This window comes from Eptatretus burgeri, chromosome 2, assembly GCF_056783735.1.
Source record: "Eptatretus burgeri isolate ZD-2024b chromosome 2, Ebu_testis_v1, whole genome shotgun sequence".
NCBI lineage: Eukaryota > Metazoa > Chordata > Myxini > Myxiniformes > Myxinidae > Eptatretus > Eptatretus burgeri.
In genome coordinates this window covers 6,224,792-6,242,249 of record NC_140962.1, presented here as the reverse complement: position 1 = coordinate 6,242,249, position 17,458 = coordinate 6,224,792, and the positions used below count along the sequence as shown (strand labels likewise).

Sequence of the window (17,458 nt, the reverse complement as noted above, 5' to 3'; positions counted from 1 at the left end):
AGTAGATGGGGGGGTAAGGGGGGTGAAGGGGGGTAAGGGGGGGTGAAGGGGGGTGAAGGGGGGGTGAAGGGGGGTGAAGGGGGGTGAAGGGGGGGTAAGGGGGGGGTGAAGGGGGGTGAAGGGGGGGGGTAAGGGGGGTAAGGGGGGGGTAAGGGGGGGTAAGGGGGGGGTAAGGGGGGGTAAGGGGGGGTAAGGGGGGGAGGGATGCGGTTTCCAGACGGTTCTTTCGGAGAGACATAGTGAGAGTGACAGATTTGTCAGGATTGAAAGACATGTTTCACGTGTTGGACCAATTTGTGATTTTATCCAGATCTGCAGAGCGAATAAGCTGCTGCTTGCGGATCTGAGAGATAACAGATGGTATGGCAGAGGTTGGAGTTTTTACCAAATGGATAAAGAGGATTTTCGAGATCGTCAGATCATTGATGATCGTTTCTGCCGCCACTGAAGGTGGATGGAGGTTTTGTTTTCACTCCTGTTTCTCTGCCTGTGGGAAGGATATCTCAAAAAGTAATGGCCGGATTTGGACGAAACTTGGTGGCCAGCCATGTTAGTTGTGTGACAAGGACAAATTTATTAAATTTTGATGAAGATCTTGATCTGGATACAATAACCTTTTAAGTGATTCTACACCATTGAGAGATGTGGCCAAGAATAATATATAGCATGATATCTCAAAAAGTTATGGACGAGTTGTGACACATCCAACTTGTCCACAAAAACTTTGTGGATGAGTTGGCTCGGGAACAAGAACAAGAACAAGACTATTCGATTTTGGTTCAGGTCGGCAGATCTGGTCTATCAATTTGATACAATTATTAAATTCTAAAGGGTAATTCTGATGAGTTCTAAGGGGGTAATTCTCATTGGTTCTGAAGGGTTTTAAAGGGGGGTTCTAATTCTAAAGGGTAATTGTCATGAGTAGGACTCTCATTTCAGATGCACACCCAATAAAGTTTGATTTTAGTCCTCTTGGTGTGACATGCCAAAGTCTGGAAAGATTGTCAGACTGACGAAATAACTTGCCTCCCTGTACAATGTACACCTCTGATACAAACATCAAAAATGGGATGGTCAAAGGAATGATCAATGGCAATGACATGTAAACAATGCCACATCACTCTCGTACTTCCTAATGTTGCCACGCCGCTCCTGCTCGTAACGTGTCTGCTCACCACACACGACAAGATCTCTGTCAAGCATCATCTCTCTCTCACAGGCAAACGATACCACTTCATTCTCACTTTGCATACTCTGTCCAAGATATCCAGCTCAGTGGGGGGTGGGGGGGGAGGTGGGGGGCAGTCGGCAACATTGCACCTCTCCAGAACTACACGAGCACAATTTCAGTTGCATGAGTACTCGTGTACATCTATCAAACAGCTGGACATGCTGGTTGCGAACCCAGATTGACTTTTATGGCTTTATGCTCAATTCACTCCTTGCTCTGGAACATGACCGAAAGACGGTTGTGAAGAGAATAAAAAAAAAATTGAGCCACAAGCCTGAGTTAAGACTAAGGCTTGAGGAAGGTTGTTTGCCATGGATGAAATGCTACTTGAGTCGTTCTTTGTGCATATTTTTTTGGGGCTGACTCCCCCCTCCCCCCTCTTTAATTTTTTTTGCTTTTGCAATAATGGGTCCCTACCACCCTAACATAAATGCGAGCCAGTGTGTGTGTCTATGTTTACTTCTCCTGTGAGCCGTCTCCAACTCATTTAAAACCATCTGAGAAGTGCTTTACTCGCATCTTTTATCTGAAACACGTGACATCTGTGTCGAGCAGATCAATCTACTTTTTCTGTAATGTGTTTTTGAATTTCATTCTGATGGTGGCACATTTTTCATCCAAATTAACCATGTTGGGGCCACAGTTTTAATGCGGTTGCTGTGGCATGATTTGTGAAATTGACAATTGAATGGCAAAACATGAGTGTAAAAGTTGGGATTGTGGGATGAGTCGGAGAGACGGGAGGAGATTGGACAAAGAAAAAGGTAGGGTTAGGCTATGCATACTAGGTGTGAGGGGGTTGGCATTCATAAATTCTCTCATATTTGGAGGTACATAAATTAATTTGTCCTTAAGATCTGACCTCTCTACTTGTTTGCAGTGTTTCTGCAATTGACAATAATTGCATGGAGGCTTTGAAGCTTTGTGCCAATGTTCCTCAGTGCAGATGTAGTGTGGAGAAAATTTAGATGTTCCTGCAGTTGTTTTAACACATGATGTGCTTTGTTTTTACGTTGCTACATTACATTGGGATCCCTTTGTAAGGTTAGGATCTTGACCCTCCCCCCCTTTCCTCCCTCCTGTCTTTCAACCTTGGGAAATCTCTCCCTCTCTCTGTCTCTCTCTCTGTCTCTGTCTCTCGACTTTGTATGACGGAAGATGCCCATTCGGTGGCTGGCTTTGAAGCCCAACTTTGAAATGTGGATTACTCAAGAATGATCATGTCCAATAGTGCGACCCAGAAGTTTGAGTGACTGAACTTCCTCAAGAGGATTGTTAAGAAAGTATATGGGAGGGTTTACCAAATGGTTCTTTCTGAGAGAGAGAGAGAGAGAGAGATAGAGATAGAGATAGAGATAGAGATAGAGATAGAGATAGAGATAGAGATAGAGATAGAGATATATTTCTCATGATTGAAAGCCATACAGGTATTTCAAGTGTTTGACCAGCTTGTGATTCCATCAAGGATTGCAGAGAGGGAAGAGACTGCTGTCTGAAATATGAGAGATGTCACAGCAGAGGGTGGAGTCATCAGCAAATAGATGAAGGTGATTTTTTTCCTGTGAGCCAGAGAGATCATTTATGAAGATGAGGAATATGACTGGGCCAAGAATGCTGCCTTCGGGTACTCCAGCGTCGACAGGGAGAGGAGATGAAAGTATTGTGTTGAGAGCCACACGTTGGCTACGAGAGTTGAGGAAGTCAGTCAGCCATGTGTGGAGTTGGCCTTGGATTCCATCGACAGGGAGTTTGGAGAGCAGCCAGAGTGTATCGAAAGCTTGAGTTTTATGTCCAGAGAGATGGTGCTGATCTCATGTCTGACATTGAGGGCTTCCATCCATTGTTGGGAGAGTTTAAGAAGCACCATGTCCAAAATAGTGATCTGAGATGAGGCTGTTGGAGAAAAAGGATTTCCTACAAACTGTGATGGTGGATTCCATGACCTTGATGATCATTGGAAGTCGACTGATAGGTCTGGAGTTAAGGGGATTGCTTTTTGCACCTTTAAAAAAATTGTAATGGGATGATGTTGGCTTGCTTCCAACTCAGACAGAATCACCTTATTAATGTGGCTTTGATTTCCCCAAACTTGTGAAATTTGTTAGGGTTAGAATGCTTTGATCATTTGTGCATACTTAGTTATGAATTTAATTTTTTTTGACTGTGCCCCGAGGTCGGTTCATGGTTGGAAAGTCTCTTCAAAATCTACTCGACTTCAAGGCCACGTGCAGATTCTGTGCTTCCTGCCTGTGTGTTGGATTTAAATTATTGAGCACAGCGATAAAGACCAACTAGTTTATTAAGCTCCTTGCTTCCACCCTCCCTTTTCCTTTTGCCTTGATGTTTTCGCTGCGAGGAACGCCCATCCATATATTGTAATCGGCCCATGTGTGGAGCTGTCAGTTCGCCGCTTCCGCATTGTACGATTCATTTACTTCTGCAAGCGTTGCTGGGAGTGATTGCTCGATTGCCAGCTGTTAGCTTGCTGGGTGGCCCGGGTTCAAAGTGTGTCCTGCCTTTTCCTTCCTGACCGATTGCGAGACGCATGCTGACCTTTGTGGAGGCTGTAGTCGTCGGTAGGGGGATTGAGCTGCAGGCCTGCGGTGAGCCCAACAGCCATGATGCCTCTGAAACGAGCGACTCGCAAGCCGCTGGCTGTAAGTGCTACACCCTGCATTGACTTGTATGTGACCGTCAGCTGTTCAAAAGAGGCCGTTTGTAAACAATTGTTTGCTTGTGTTGATGAGCCAGGCAATAACTCTGTGCTGCCACTGGTATGAAAACAAGCACTTGGAGGTGGGTTCAAGGTATTCTTTGTTTTTCTTCTTTTCTTCCCATTTATGCAATTGGTGTTCCTGCTCGGTTATTACCAAGCAAAGTGAGGAATCCGTTTCTGACCTGCATGTTTTACAAGCACTCAATAGCTTGATCTTATCTGGTGAGAAGGTGTTATATAGGGGCTTTATCATCGTGTTCTCTCGTTCCGTTTTATATTTATTTCGCCTGCTTCCAAAAATAAAGCCTGAAGATGATGGTCACACAAAGTGCACCTCCTATTGATTCAGTGAATGGTTGGTTTCCTTTTTAATTGTTATACTTCTGCCACTTTTAAAACTCTCATTTATTTATGTTACTCGTTGCACTTTATATTGCAGAGTACCTTTATCGGTATTATGGTTTTATACACTCCGATCAGGCTTTACGTGGCATCGTTCCCCCAACTCGTACCACACCCAGTCTGAAGGCGTGACGAGTTGTCAGCATGGCGACTGCAAGCAACAACAAAAAAAATCAGTGTGAAGGGATTTCCAAGTGTGAAACTTTTTTGTGGGGGAAATGTACATTTTGCCTGTTGTTGTTGTTGTTGTTGTTGTTGTTGTTGTTGTTGTTGTTGTTGTTGTTGTCGTCATCGTTGTATTTTGCACTTCCTATAGCTGTTATTGTTTTGATTTTGATTGACCTCCCTCCCTCCCTCCTCTAAACACCCACTTCCTCAGAACATCATAATTATACGCTCATAAAATGTACTCTGTTCCTCTTTTGAAATGCAGTGAAAATATTGTTAGTTTTATTACAAGATTTAAGAATAATTTTTCCCACCCCTGCCTCCTCCCTTACTTTCTCCCTCTCCCATTTTCAGAGCTGTTTAAAAAAAAAAATGTATTATGGAATACAGAGCATCTTGTTATCACAACAGATGCTTGAGCTCTTTCGAATCCAGATTATCGGCTCACTTTTGTTGCTCTATATGAGTGTGCAAGCAGATCACCGCTGCAGATAGCTGTGTGTGTGTGACGTGCATCAAAGCTGCAGTTCGACGTGATGTCGCTTTGACGAGGAGTTACCATTTGAGCAACTGTTTTGGCAGCGATGCTCTTTGGATGCAATCATGTACCTTCGGGCAAGCCGATTGAAGCATTACCTGCCCCGAGTTTACTTTGCCATTTCTTTGTCATTTCTTTCTCCAACGACACCCTCTTGCAAGCCTCCTACGATTTCCTGGAAACGTTTGTTTGGTAGACAATGTTGAATGCCGCCTGAAATAGAAGTGACATTTTGATGACAATGTTGGAGACTATTTGTAACCTGAATCCGGTACTTTGCCAACCTTTTGAGGACATAAACGTCACGTCCAAAAAAGTGGAAAAGTGATTGCGAGGAGCAATCTTTATGCTCAGTTGCACACCCTCAACGGAACACCCCTGTGCTAATTTCTGAATTTGTTTGCTTTTTCGATTTTAAAATATTTTCATCTTTTCGACCACCTTTTGCGTAAATGTTTTTTTTTTCCTCCAAGTACCGAGAAGCCTGGTGACATTGTTGTACCCACTGTGGCTGTGCAGATAAACGCGGCCTACGACGTCGGCGGTTTTTATAAAGCTGTGGTCATTCTTCCACGTCAATTTAAACCTATCCCAGCATGCAAGTGGTTCATTCATGAAGACGACTGGAACGAAAACTTGAACTAATCTATAAAATGATACAAAAATGACTACTGAATAAGTTGCATTGACGTAAAAGGGAAGTTGTATTCTGAAGAATATATACATATATATATATATATATATATATATATATATATATATATATATATATATATATATATATATATATATATATATATATATATTTGAAGCATTTCCAAGACCCTGTTTGGTCATTCTATCGTGGAGGATGCAAGGTCCAGTGAGTTGGATTGAAGTAATTCCGCAACAACCAAGCCGTTTTTGCTGACTTTGCCTGTGTTTGATCATTTCCTGACCAGTCATGGCTGTTGTGCTTGTTCACAGAACCACCAACATGGAAATATTAATGGCAATAGAAAACAAGCTTTCAAACAAACAAACAAAAATATATGTTTTTTTTAATGCTCTATCTAAAATAACAACTGAGTATTTCAATGTTGAAAATGTGGACCTGCATAAAAGGACTTGTTTGGTGATGCATGTTGAATATTTGACAATTTCATTTTAATATTGACAATGCTTTTGGCTTGTAATTCTTTTTTTTTTTAAACCCCAACTTATATTTGTGTGGAGTTGACTCAAGTGCAGCAAAATGTTTTTACGCCTCCTCTGACGAAGTCGCTGGAGACATTCGGTGCTTGGGTTGTCCATGTGTCCATGCTAGGTTTTCGTTTTAGCGATAACTTACGAATGGCTGAAGGGATCTATCATCGATGTCAAACTTGCTACAAATATGTATAATGATGTTAAGATAAACTGATTAGATTATGGGATCAAGAGGTCAAAGGTCTGAGGGTCCCGTTAGGCAAAAATTCTGTCTGCTCCAACTTGTGAATCAGTGATGGGATTTCGACCAAACTTAGTATAAGTATATATTATCATGCAAAGATGAACTGATTAGGTTTTGGCATCAAGAGGTCAAAGGTCAGAAGTCATGTCAGCTAAAAATATGATACTTGAGAGCAGCTGAAGGGATTTAAATCAAAGTTGGTGTAAGTATGCATAAACCTCTGTCAGTGCATCCATCCATGAGAGATTATTTGTTGCTGAAAGGTCAAGGCTCAGAGGTCACATTAAAACTCCTGGTAATGTGATACCCTTGGTTATGCGATTTGAACTGAACCAAGTACTTGCACATAATCTACAGATTAGATCAAATGAGGTCAAATGGTCTTGAGGTTTTAGTTCAAAGTTAGAGTAAGGAAAGATTTAATCTGGATGGAGGCATATTGGTCGAAGTCATGATGTCTCGTTTGTTGTTTTGGGTTCAACATGACCATTTCATATTCCGGAATGCATCTCGTAGTAATCAATATTGCATATATGCCAAAATAGAATTTTTACCATTTATCCTTTCACCTCCACACGTTTTCTTGGTATTCCTCTTCTGTAACTGTGCTTGTTTGTACCAATCTCTCTGCTTTACAAAATGCCAATAGTTTAGTGATTGTCCTTCTCTGTTACCTTGAAGCATCACAGCTTAGTTCCTGCAGTGAATTGTTATACCAAGCATAAAATCTTCATCATTAGAATCTATTTTGGCGACTGGTTAGGTAAGGTTACTCTGATTTTCCAATAACTTCTCAGTTGCACCTGGTTATTTATTTATCAGAACAACATGACTTGAACAGAGAATGATAGAGGGACACGGTGCACCTATAAAATGATAGTCATCATCTGTTTATTTTTTTTTATTTTTTTTTTTTTAATACCTTGGTCGAGGCTCGTATGAGAGCTAACACACAACTCACAGCAAGGAGGCATGAGACAAGAGGGGCGGGAGTGGAAGGGACAAAACAGTGGGGAACAGACACATTAGGTGAACTGTGGAAGGGAGAGGGATTGGGATGGGACGGGGAACATGGCGAAGAGAAGATGGACATTTCAGGGACTTTCAGGAAGGAAAGCAGGAGAAATTAAGGAAGTGGGCTTGGGTGGATTATCGGGGGTAGAAAAGATCGAGGATTTGGATGGGGGAAGATAAGAGGTGGTGGTGAACAGCTGTTTTGAAAGCCTGGAGGGAAGAATGGGAAAGAATAGAGTGAGGAAGTTTATTCCAAAGGCGGGAAAAAAAGAGGAATGAAAGAGTGAAGATGAGCAGTGATTCGTGATTTTGGTAGTTTTACCAGAAGGGGGTTGTTGGCGGACCTTGAGCGCCCTGTGGAAATGTGGTGGGGACAAATCGCAGAGAGAGCAGGGGGGGGCAAGGCTGGAGAGGAGTCTGTAAAAGACAGAAAGACCACCGACCAACCTGCTGTGATTGAGTGAGAGGCCCAAAGACTCAGCTTCATTGCGGGAGATGCCGATGATCTTAAATGCCCTGGTTTTGACAGCGTGAAGCCGAGAAAGGTGGGAGGCAGGAGCACCAGCCCAGAGGGGAGAGCAGTACTCCATCAGGCCACGGACAAAAGCTTTGTAAGTGGTCAGGAGCTCAAGAGGGCCGAGGAAGGACTTTGCACGACGGAGGATTCCCAGTCGGCGACTGGCTTTTGAGGCAAGGTTGGAAATGTGACTTTCCCAGGAAAGGTCATGGCAGATAGTGAGACCCAGAAGCTTGAAAGAAAAGACTTCTTCCAGAGGATTGTTGAGAAAGTGGATGGGGGGGTTTTCTAAACGGTCCTTTCGAAGAGACATAGTGAGAGTGTGAGATTTGTCTGGATTGAAAGACATGTTCCACGTGTTGGATCAGTTTGTGATTTTATCCAGATCTGCAGTGAGCGAAGAAGCTGCTGCTTGCCAGTCTGAGGGATGACAGATGGTACGGCAGAGGGTGGAGTCGTCAGCAAAGAGAAATAGAGGATTTTCCAGAGAGTCCGAGAGATCATTGATGAAAACCAGAAAAAGAACAGGGCCCAGAACGCTACCTTGAGGAACTCCAGCCTGCACAGGAAGAGGGGATGAAAGAACTCCATTTAGGGCCACACGTTGACTGCGACAGGAGAGGAAGTCTGCGAGCCATGAGTGGAGATGGCCTTGAACACCATGGGAAGAGAGTTTGGTGAGTAGGGCAGGGTGCCAGACTGTGTCAAAAGCACGTGATATGTCCAGGGATACGGCTCGGATTTCCTGTCTGGCATTGAGGACCTCCATCCATTGTTGGGAGAGCAGAAGCAGCATATCCAGGGTAGAGTGACCTGGTCTGAAACCAAATTGATGAATGGAAATCAAGCCATTGGAGAAGAGGAAGGATTTAAACCCTTTACCGAAGGCTTGCAATCTTGTGTAATAATACGCTTATTCTGTTTTTGTCTTTGTGACAATTTTTTCTGAATCTACTCGACCAGGAACCATGTCATTATAAATGTCTTTGTCCATGGAGTTCCGGTTTTATATATAGTTTTTGTTCCATTGCCAATGACCTTTTATGCCCTCCCCCCCACCCCTCTTTAAATAATTTACCTTACTTAAATGCTGTTTTTACTGTAGAATCTTGATAATGGAATTTTGCGAGATTGTGAATGAAAACTACTGTCATTATTTATTTTAACGGTGTGTCGTGTATATACGGTACACATCAGGAAGAAGATGATTGGTTTTGGGCTGTTTATTGGCACAATTAGGCTGCTCACGGTCACTTGAGAGTTGCAGTGCCATGGGGTTTCCCCATATATTGCGGCATTGAGAGTTAGACATGCATCCGTGATGGGTCATGACCTGCAGGAGCCATGCTGCTGCTGCTGCTGCTGTTTTGATCGCAGTTTTTGTGAAGTCGGTGATTGCACATGATGGGGAGGGGAAGGGGTTTAATATTCTGGGGTTTTGATGAGGTAATGAAGACTTACGTAATGATCAATGTGGGAATGCCCTTTTGCTTTTATTAGGAGGAGAGGAGGAGGGGATGACAGGGGCAGAGGGAGTAAAGATGAGACACAGTTGGGAGGGAGAGATTGAGACTTTGGGGGTTGTGGGGGTTTAAGGAAGATTTGGGAGATGGGGTTAAGGAGGAGTTGTGGTTGGGAGGGGGTTGATGGCTTGGGGTTTGTTGTGGTGGGGGGTGGGCAGTTGAGGACTTGAAGTCACATTTTACCTTGTACGTATGTTCCTCGCATCCCTGTGAGCGCCCTAATAATTTGGTTAAAGTCAGGAATTATTCTTACCAATTGTATCAGTTATTTGAGGTTTTATTGATGATGATAAATGTCAGTGTGTGTCTCCATCTGTCAGTCTGTCCATCTCCTCCATAACTCCAAAACCATGAAAGCTAGTGGCCCCAAACTTTGAATGCATACCAATGGAGCTCCAAAGTGGCGCATGAATGAAAACTGTGTCTTTGGGTTAATTTAAACACCACTTTTGAAGATAATTTAGGGCATGCTCATCACGGAAAATCAAAAGAAGTCTTACCAAGATGGCGGCGCGCCATCTTTTTCAGCTATGTCAGCTCGCGAAACTGCCATTTTAATTTTTTTTGGAATGTTCAACAATCTCTTGACTTGGAACAGGCTGCAATGGTTTCTTAATGATGGTTTTTATTTTTTCACTTTCCTCACATATCATCGATTGCCTGATCATTATGCTTATGAACGCCCGGATCCGCCAGCGTTTGTGGCTTTATTTAATTTCCGCACATCCCGTAACCGATAGAATCTATCGATCTCAGCCAAATTTCAAAATTTTAACTTCTTTATTGACTTAATCAGCGGTTCTGACTGCGAGAAAGTGTTCGCATGTCCAATTGGGACATCGCTTGACATTCCGTACATTAACGGGTGCATGGTGTTTATATAACTGATCGGCAATCGCTCATCATTTGCCAAGCCAGCCATTCCTTATCAACCATTTCATTGGAGTGCTTGCTTGAGTGCTTAAGCCACTTGGCGAGTGCTCGACACTATTCGCACTGTCACTGAAAGTATTGATCGACTTGAAAAAAGTTCATGGCCGCCCCGCCTGCGTTTGGCCGTGTGGTGCCTCGTACGGTGAGCCGGGCGATGGTTCGCTCGCTGCAAATGTGAAATTTTATTTTACGCCATGTTTTGCCTTTTTGTACAATCTTCTTTAATTATACGACCCGTCACTTTGACAAAGATAGATACATATTAAAAATTAAATGTTTCGTTTTTTAAAAGTTTTGTTGGAGTGTCGTGCTTATAACATCTCTGGAGTTAGGAAGGCAAAATAAATTAGATTACAATGCGTAAAATATGTTTTCACTTGTTGAAATAACAAAGTAATGAATCGCCACATCACGGCAGGATAGCCGAGAGGTCCGCATGCTCCCTCTCAATGTAATCAGCAGGCTAGCCTGGGTTTGATTCCCGACCCAGTTATAAATTGTCATCTGGGTGTTTCACAGGTAGGGTGATTTATCAATGTGTGTGCCATCTCTCAGATGGACGCTAAACTGGGCGTCACATCTTCCGGAATACCCTTCACCTCTCCTCTCCTCTCGTCACTCTCCCTCTCCCACCCCTCACCCTCTCTCTCCTTGCTTCCCCACCCCCCCCTCTGTTAAGTACTGACGGTTTAGTTTTCAATTTACCAGGTAGATAGTGTGGATTTTAAATGCTCCTGCCTCGTTTTACAAAAACCCGGCGGTTGCTGAAAATGTTGCTGTTGGGACGTGTTTTATCGCCCTTTCCTTTTCCTTCCCCTCACGCTGCTTTCCCTCCCCGCCCACTCCTGCTTACCTCCTCCCAAACCACATCCCCTCTCCACTTCTCCCTTCCCTCCTCTTCTCTATCCCCCATTATCCTTGCTCTCACCCCCACCTCCCAGCGTGTATTGCGATGTTTGGTGAGGCGTTGCTCTTCCCTGCCTTCCCAGATCCCCCCCCTTCCTCACCTCCAAGCTCCCCTACCCCTGTTGTGCCCCCTCCTCACTCTTTTCTCTCTTCCTCTCCCTCCTCTCTCTTCCTCTCCCTCTTCTATCACTCCTCTCCCTTTCTCACCCCTCTCCCACCCTCTCTCTCTCTCCCTCTCTCTCTCCCCCTCCTCTCCCTCTCTCCCCCTGCTCTCCCACTCCTCTCCCTCTCTCCCCCTGCTCTCCCATCCCTCTCCCTCTCTCTTTCTGCTCCCCCACTCCTCCCACTCTGTTAAGGGAACTGTTAAGGACTGACTGTTTCGTTTTGAATTTGCTATGGAGATCTTGTGGGTTTTAAATGCTCCTGCCTGGTTTTATATAGAATCCAGCAGTTTAAAAAGAAAACGTTGCTGTTTGGGCACGTTTTATCACCCTGCCCTTCCCCTCACTTCACATCACCTTCCCTTCCCCTCTCGCTCCCTTCCCTTCCCCTCTCGCTCCCTTCCCTTCCCCTCTCGATCCCTTCCCTTCCCCTCTCGATCCCTTCCCTTCCCCTCTCGCTCCCTTCCCTTCCCCTCTCGCTCCCTTCCCTTCCCCTCTCGCTCCCTTCCCTTCCCCTCTCCGGAGTGTATCATGACGTTCGGTGAGGCTTCGCTCTCCCCACCCCCCTTCTCCTCACTCTTCCCCTCCCCCCTTCCAAGCTCCCCCCTTCCTCACCCCGTCTTCGCTCCCCAACCCCTCCTGTGCCCGCCTCTTCACCCCCCCTCCGTCCCTCCTCCTTCCCCTCCTCCTTCCCCTCCTCCTCCTCCTCCTCCTCCTCCTCCTTCTTCTCCTTCTTCTCTCTCTCTCTCCCTTATTTTTCTGTCAGTAAAGTGACGGGTTATGTCTGCTAGTCTGGGAATATTTGCTGAATGTGGTGGATGTCTATATTACATAATTGCTGGACTGAAGTGGTTCTGCCTGATTGGTTACCTCATTCTCAAAGCTTGAGCAAGTGTTGTAAATCACAGCTTGCAAAGGATATCCTCTGATTTATTTATTTTATTTCTTATTTTATTTTGTGGCTTCCAGCCCAACTGGATGCATCAGTTTGATACATTGCAGTGGACTGTGTTCTGAAGGACTTTGTGGCAAATGAAAGTTATTTTTTTTTAATTTTTATTTTATTTTATTATGTTGTTTGTTGTGTGAGTATTAAATGGTATGTCCTCCATCATTGACTTGGGAATGCCAAACTTTCCTTCCAACATCTCCTATTCCTCCAGCCCACTTTGCTCCTCTCCAATGTTCTTGTTAAAGTACAAATATCTCTGGCAGCTGTTGGAGAGGTTCCCCTGGGCCACAGAGTCTGATGTCCTTGCCAGTCATCCGGAATGAATTGTAATCAATCTGCCCTCTTATAAAAGTATTGGTCCTCTATCTCATCCGCATCCAATATTAACTCTGCTTGGGAAAACTTTCCTTCCGAAAGGGAAAACGTATAACGTATAAGGGAAAACATATATATATATATATATATGTATATATAATATATATATATACATATATATATACATATATGTATATGTACATATATATATATATATGTATGTATATATATATATATATATATATATATATATATACACATACATATACATATATATATATATATATATATATATATATATATATATATATATACATATATATATATGTGTTAATAATTAATTGACAAAATTGGTGTCAATTAATCCTCTGACTTGTCTACATAATATTGTTTTACCAATAATTTTGTATCTCATGATGGACATGTTAAAGTTCACGATTGTATATCTTTTCAACTATGAACGTACTGGTAGGAATGATGTAGAATTTGAAATACTTTAATGCTTCCATTTAAACATGTCCAAAAAAAACAACCCCCCCCCTCCCCCTACACACAAAAAATAAATCCCCACCTCCCTACCCCATTCATTGAGCAGTATATTGCCGGAAACCCAACATTTTTTGGGGGGCCAAATGTAACATTTTAGATTGGTGATGTAATAGACACTTGGTAAAATGGTGGTAAAACCAGTTGAACACTGTAGAACACAAATCGCTTTCATAATACTTTCAAGAACCTCCAGTTTTTCAGCACTTCGATAAGTTCTGTCCGGTGGTGTATGTAATGGGAAATGTCGAGCTGCCCCTGGGAAGTGGCTATGACATGCGAGAAGGTGCAGTGTCAGGGTGAAGAAGAGGCTGCAGATGTGGCTTTGTGTGATGCTGATTGACACAGTGTTTCATGGTGACCAACAAAGCCTCCATCTCTTAAAATGAACTGCTTCAGTAGCACTAAACTTCCAGATTAATTTTTTTATACTATCTTTGGATTCATTATTTTATTAAAATTGAAGTCGATCCTTGAACACTGTGTGGGGTATCGTGCTCTTTGAACTCTCTAGTTAAGTCTGTATCTGTGTGCTCCCATTCCATCCCCTCCCTCATCTCAAATGGCACAACTGACTGCACTTGAAATATGGCTGAGTGTCTTCACGGTGCATTTTTTTTCATGTAATCTCCAAAGCTCATGTCCTTAAACTATCCATCTTTTTCTTCACTTTTCTCCCTGGTCCTCACTGCCTTCTGGCCTCACTTTTTTTCACTCAAGAATGTATCGAAAGTTCTGGCCAGCCTTGACCTTGCCTTGTTGACAGCCCCAGATGCAATCAGCACCCATCCTCTCGAGCCATGCTCAACCGCTCTTGCTTATCCTATGTCTGCTCTCTTCATCCTGTCCTTCACATTAGGCTAACTCTCCTCCACTTGGAATACAGCCTACACCATGCCAAGTCACAAGAATGGTGCAAACACAGATACTCTCAACTGCAGGCTAGTTCGCTTGCTTTTGTTAATCAGGAAAGTTATAAAATCTACCATTGCAGCTTACATTATCTTTCCTTTTTTTCAAATGGCCTGATCTTTGGCCATCAGTTTGGATTTTGTCCTGTCCATTCAACTGCATTGACTGCTGCTGCTCTCTCACCAACTGATCAAGGCCATGGATCTCAAGCAAGAGTTTCTGACTGAGTGTTTGAACATATCTCAGGTATTTGAGGCCCTCCTCTGTTTGCCAAGTTTTCTGCAGTCAGTCAATGCAGTAACTTTCAATGGAATCCTCTTGTTTCTTCTCCCAGTGGAGGCTGGAATGGTGCGTTCCTAGTAGACATTACTCTGTAACCTCTCCGACGCTTTGGAAAACTTATCCCGACAGATCACTCCACAATTGCACCGTACAATTCAAAATCCCCCAACAAGCCGACAGCAACCACTCTATGCTGACCTACAAAGGATCAGATTTTGATTCAACACTTGCAATAACGTATATCAATCCAGGCAAATCTCGCATTCTCACACTCTCTCTTCAGAAGGGTCATCAAAGAGCTTTGTTTAAGCAATCAATCACTGGAAGCAGTTCAATCTTGTGAAAATCTGAATCAAATAATCACCTCCAAACTTTCTTGGGCAGACAACATATCAAAGCCAGACTCAGACTAGGCATCCTTTGTTATGACAACTTCTTCCTTTGTAAAACATTATAGAGCTTCTCGCAGCCAACAAGGCATTTGTCTGTCGTGCAATGGACTCTTGCTCTCCCATTTAGGATGGTGCACTCGCCTCGCACCTTTTCCTCCCGGGTGCTGTGGACTCGAGTTTTCAACATTGGTATTTCCCACACATAAAATGAAAAAAAACGGGACCTACTGCTCTCTCACCACAAATAGGTTGGTGGTGGGACCAACCTATGATGGTGCAACTACCTTTAGTCTCTGACCCGTGATATTTCACGACTGATCATTGATGTGGTCCCTTCAATGTTTGACCTTTATCCAAGTAAAACTTCTTTCCCCTTGCTTTTTGACCCATTTGTTTTCTACTGGATTTAAGGATTGTTGAGAAGCTGTAAGACAAATCATGCACACATACAGGAGATAATAGCAGATAGACAAAAACAGCAACTGAGGTTGATGGAAGTGACATCACTTCCCAGAGCACTTCTGGGTACCAGAAACACCATCTTTTATGATGCCACTTTTCTCTGCCCACTCATTGGGGCAATTGAGGAGGAATTTCCTCTTCCTCATGGATACCAACTCTACTGGGTTTGTTTGTGCTCTATCCATTAATTTGTGAGCATCAAGCAAAGAAGCAACATGTACCATTATTAAAGTCTTTCATGTGAATCGAATCTCCAACCTCCCAGGCTCAGAGCAGATGCTCGAACCATAATGCCACTAAGTCTGGTATCTGAGGACCCTTGATCATTCTTTGATCTTTGACCCCTAACTTTTGATCCAGTCACTTGCTTTATTACACTGTTCTCCCAACACCAACTTTTCCTTCTTTTGCTCTGATCGATGCTCAACTCATAGGCAGCACCTTGATTTGCTAGCTGGTAAATATGCTTTTATCAACACTGATTATAATAAATAACTGTGCCTTTTTTATTTTTATTTTTAAAATTGGTCCATAAAAAAAAAATACGTTTTTATTTTTATTTTGCTGTCTTTAAATAATCACTTTCTGTGCTTGTTTCCACAGACAGTGCAACATGGTTTCCCTCACCAGCCCAGTGCTTTGGCCTATGATCAAGTGCTGCAGATCATGGCTATCGGAACCAAGAATGGAAGCATCACAATGTATCCTTGCTTCTTGGGGGAATGGTATATAGATTTTCGGTGGTGGAGGCAATGAATGAATGAATGCACTATTACACCTGAAAAACAAACGTTCACAGTTCAACAGATTGCTGAAGAGCTCTTGCAGGTGATACAATCTCACAAGTGTGTAGAATTCAATACAGCAACACCAAAAGATAAAACCAATAACACCAATCATATCTGTACAGCAACACCAAAAGATAAAACCAATCACACCAACCAATTATATCTGCAACATAACTAACCCAAGAAAATTATCTCCGCCTGTGCCTCAGAACAAAGTTGCCATTTGCTATCTCCATTGATGCAAACACACCCAAAGCAATTCCAAAAAAGGTGGCCAAGGAAAAAAAGAAGTGCAAAGCATATGTTTCTGTCTGTCTGTCTGTGAGCAGGATATCTCCAAAAAGTTATGGACTCATTCGGACAAAATTTGGTGGATATATTGGGTGTGTGACAAGGACATATCGTGGGTTGAGAGACATAATGTTGGAACTGAAAATTTCCCATTTCCTGCAAATTGCGATGTGTGTAGTTTACAATATTTTAATCTTACTCAGATGAGAAGACTGGGTTTATATTTGCAGTTACAACAATATTGCACTGAAAGATAAATGGTGTTGAAATACATGAGAGCCATTTCAATTTCGCCAAAAATGCAGTTACAACATTATGTCTCTCAATCTGCGATATTGATTCCATTTCGGTGAAGATCCGTATCCACATCTGAGAATTTTTGAAGTGATTCTTCACCATTGAGCGATAGGGCTAAAAAAAATAAATAAAAACGATACGTAGGATGCTATTTTAAAAAGTTCTGGACGAGTTATGACAAAACTAGGTGGATGAGTTGGTTCGGTGATGAGCTGATTCGATTTTGTTTCAGATCCGGATTCAAATCCGTCCTATCGGTTGGATACAAAACGTAAACTGTTCAGCCGGGTGGAGGTATGCGCTCTACCAAGTGCATTTCAATTTTATTTATGCATCTATGGGGTGCATTCAAAATTTTCTGAACGAGATGCAACCATTCAAAATTAAAATGCCAACTTGGTTTTATTTTATTTTATTTTATAATGAAATACGAACCTGTATTTTTTTGTTTATGCTTGTATATATTTGTGTCTTGGGCTCTAGGCTGTCGGTATTGCCTCGAGGTACTCTGAGCTGTCTACCCTAGGTTTGAATCTTGGCCCAGCTATAAACGGTCATCCTAGTGTTTCACAGCGGGGTGATTCATCAATGTACGTCGTCCCTCAGATGGACGTTAAATGGGCGTCCTGTCTCAGGGTAGTAGTTTGTGGATGTTAAAGACCCCACAGTTTCCTTTGCAA

General features: G+C 42.9%; 1 protein-coding gene across 4 annotated transcripts in view; it reads left to right on the top strand.

Annotated features, from left to right (window-relative positions):
• Positions 1-17,458, top strand: part of LOC147031314 (lethal(2) giant larvae protein homolog 1-like) — a 152,678-nt gene that overhangs the window by 36,084 nt on the left and 99,136 nt on the right. For 3 of the 4 annotated variants that reach the window (XM_085861592.1, XM_085861575.1, XM_085861585.1), the window contains exon 3: positions 16,006-16,103. In XM_085861592.1, the coding sequence (XP_085717718.1) occupies positions 16,006-16,103 (98 nt within the window). Of the gene's footprint in view, positions 1-3,675; positions 3,889-16,005; positions 16,104-17,458 lie in introns of those variants that run through there. The other variant, XM_085861599.1, reaches the window with a different exon arrangement.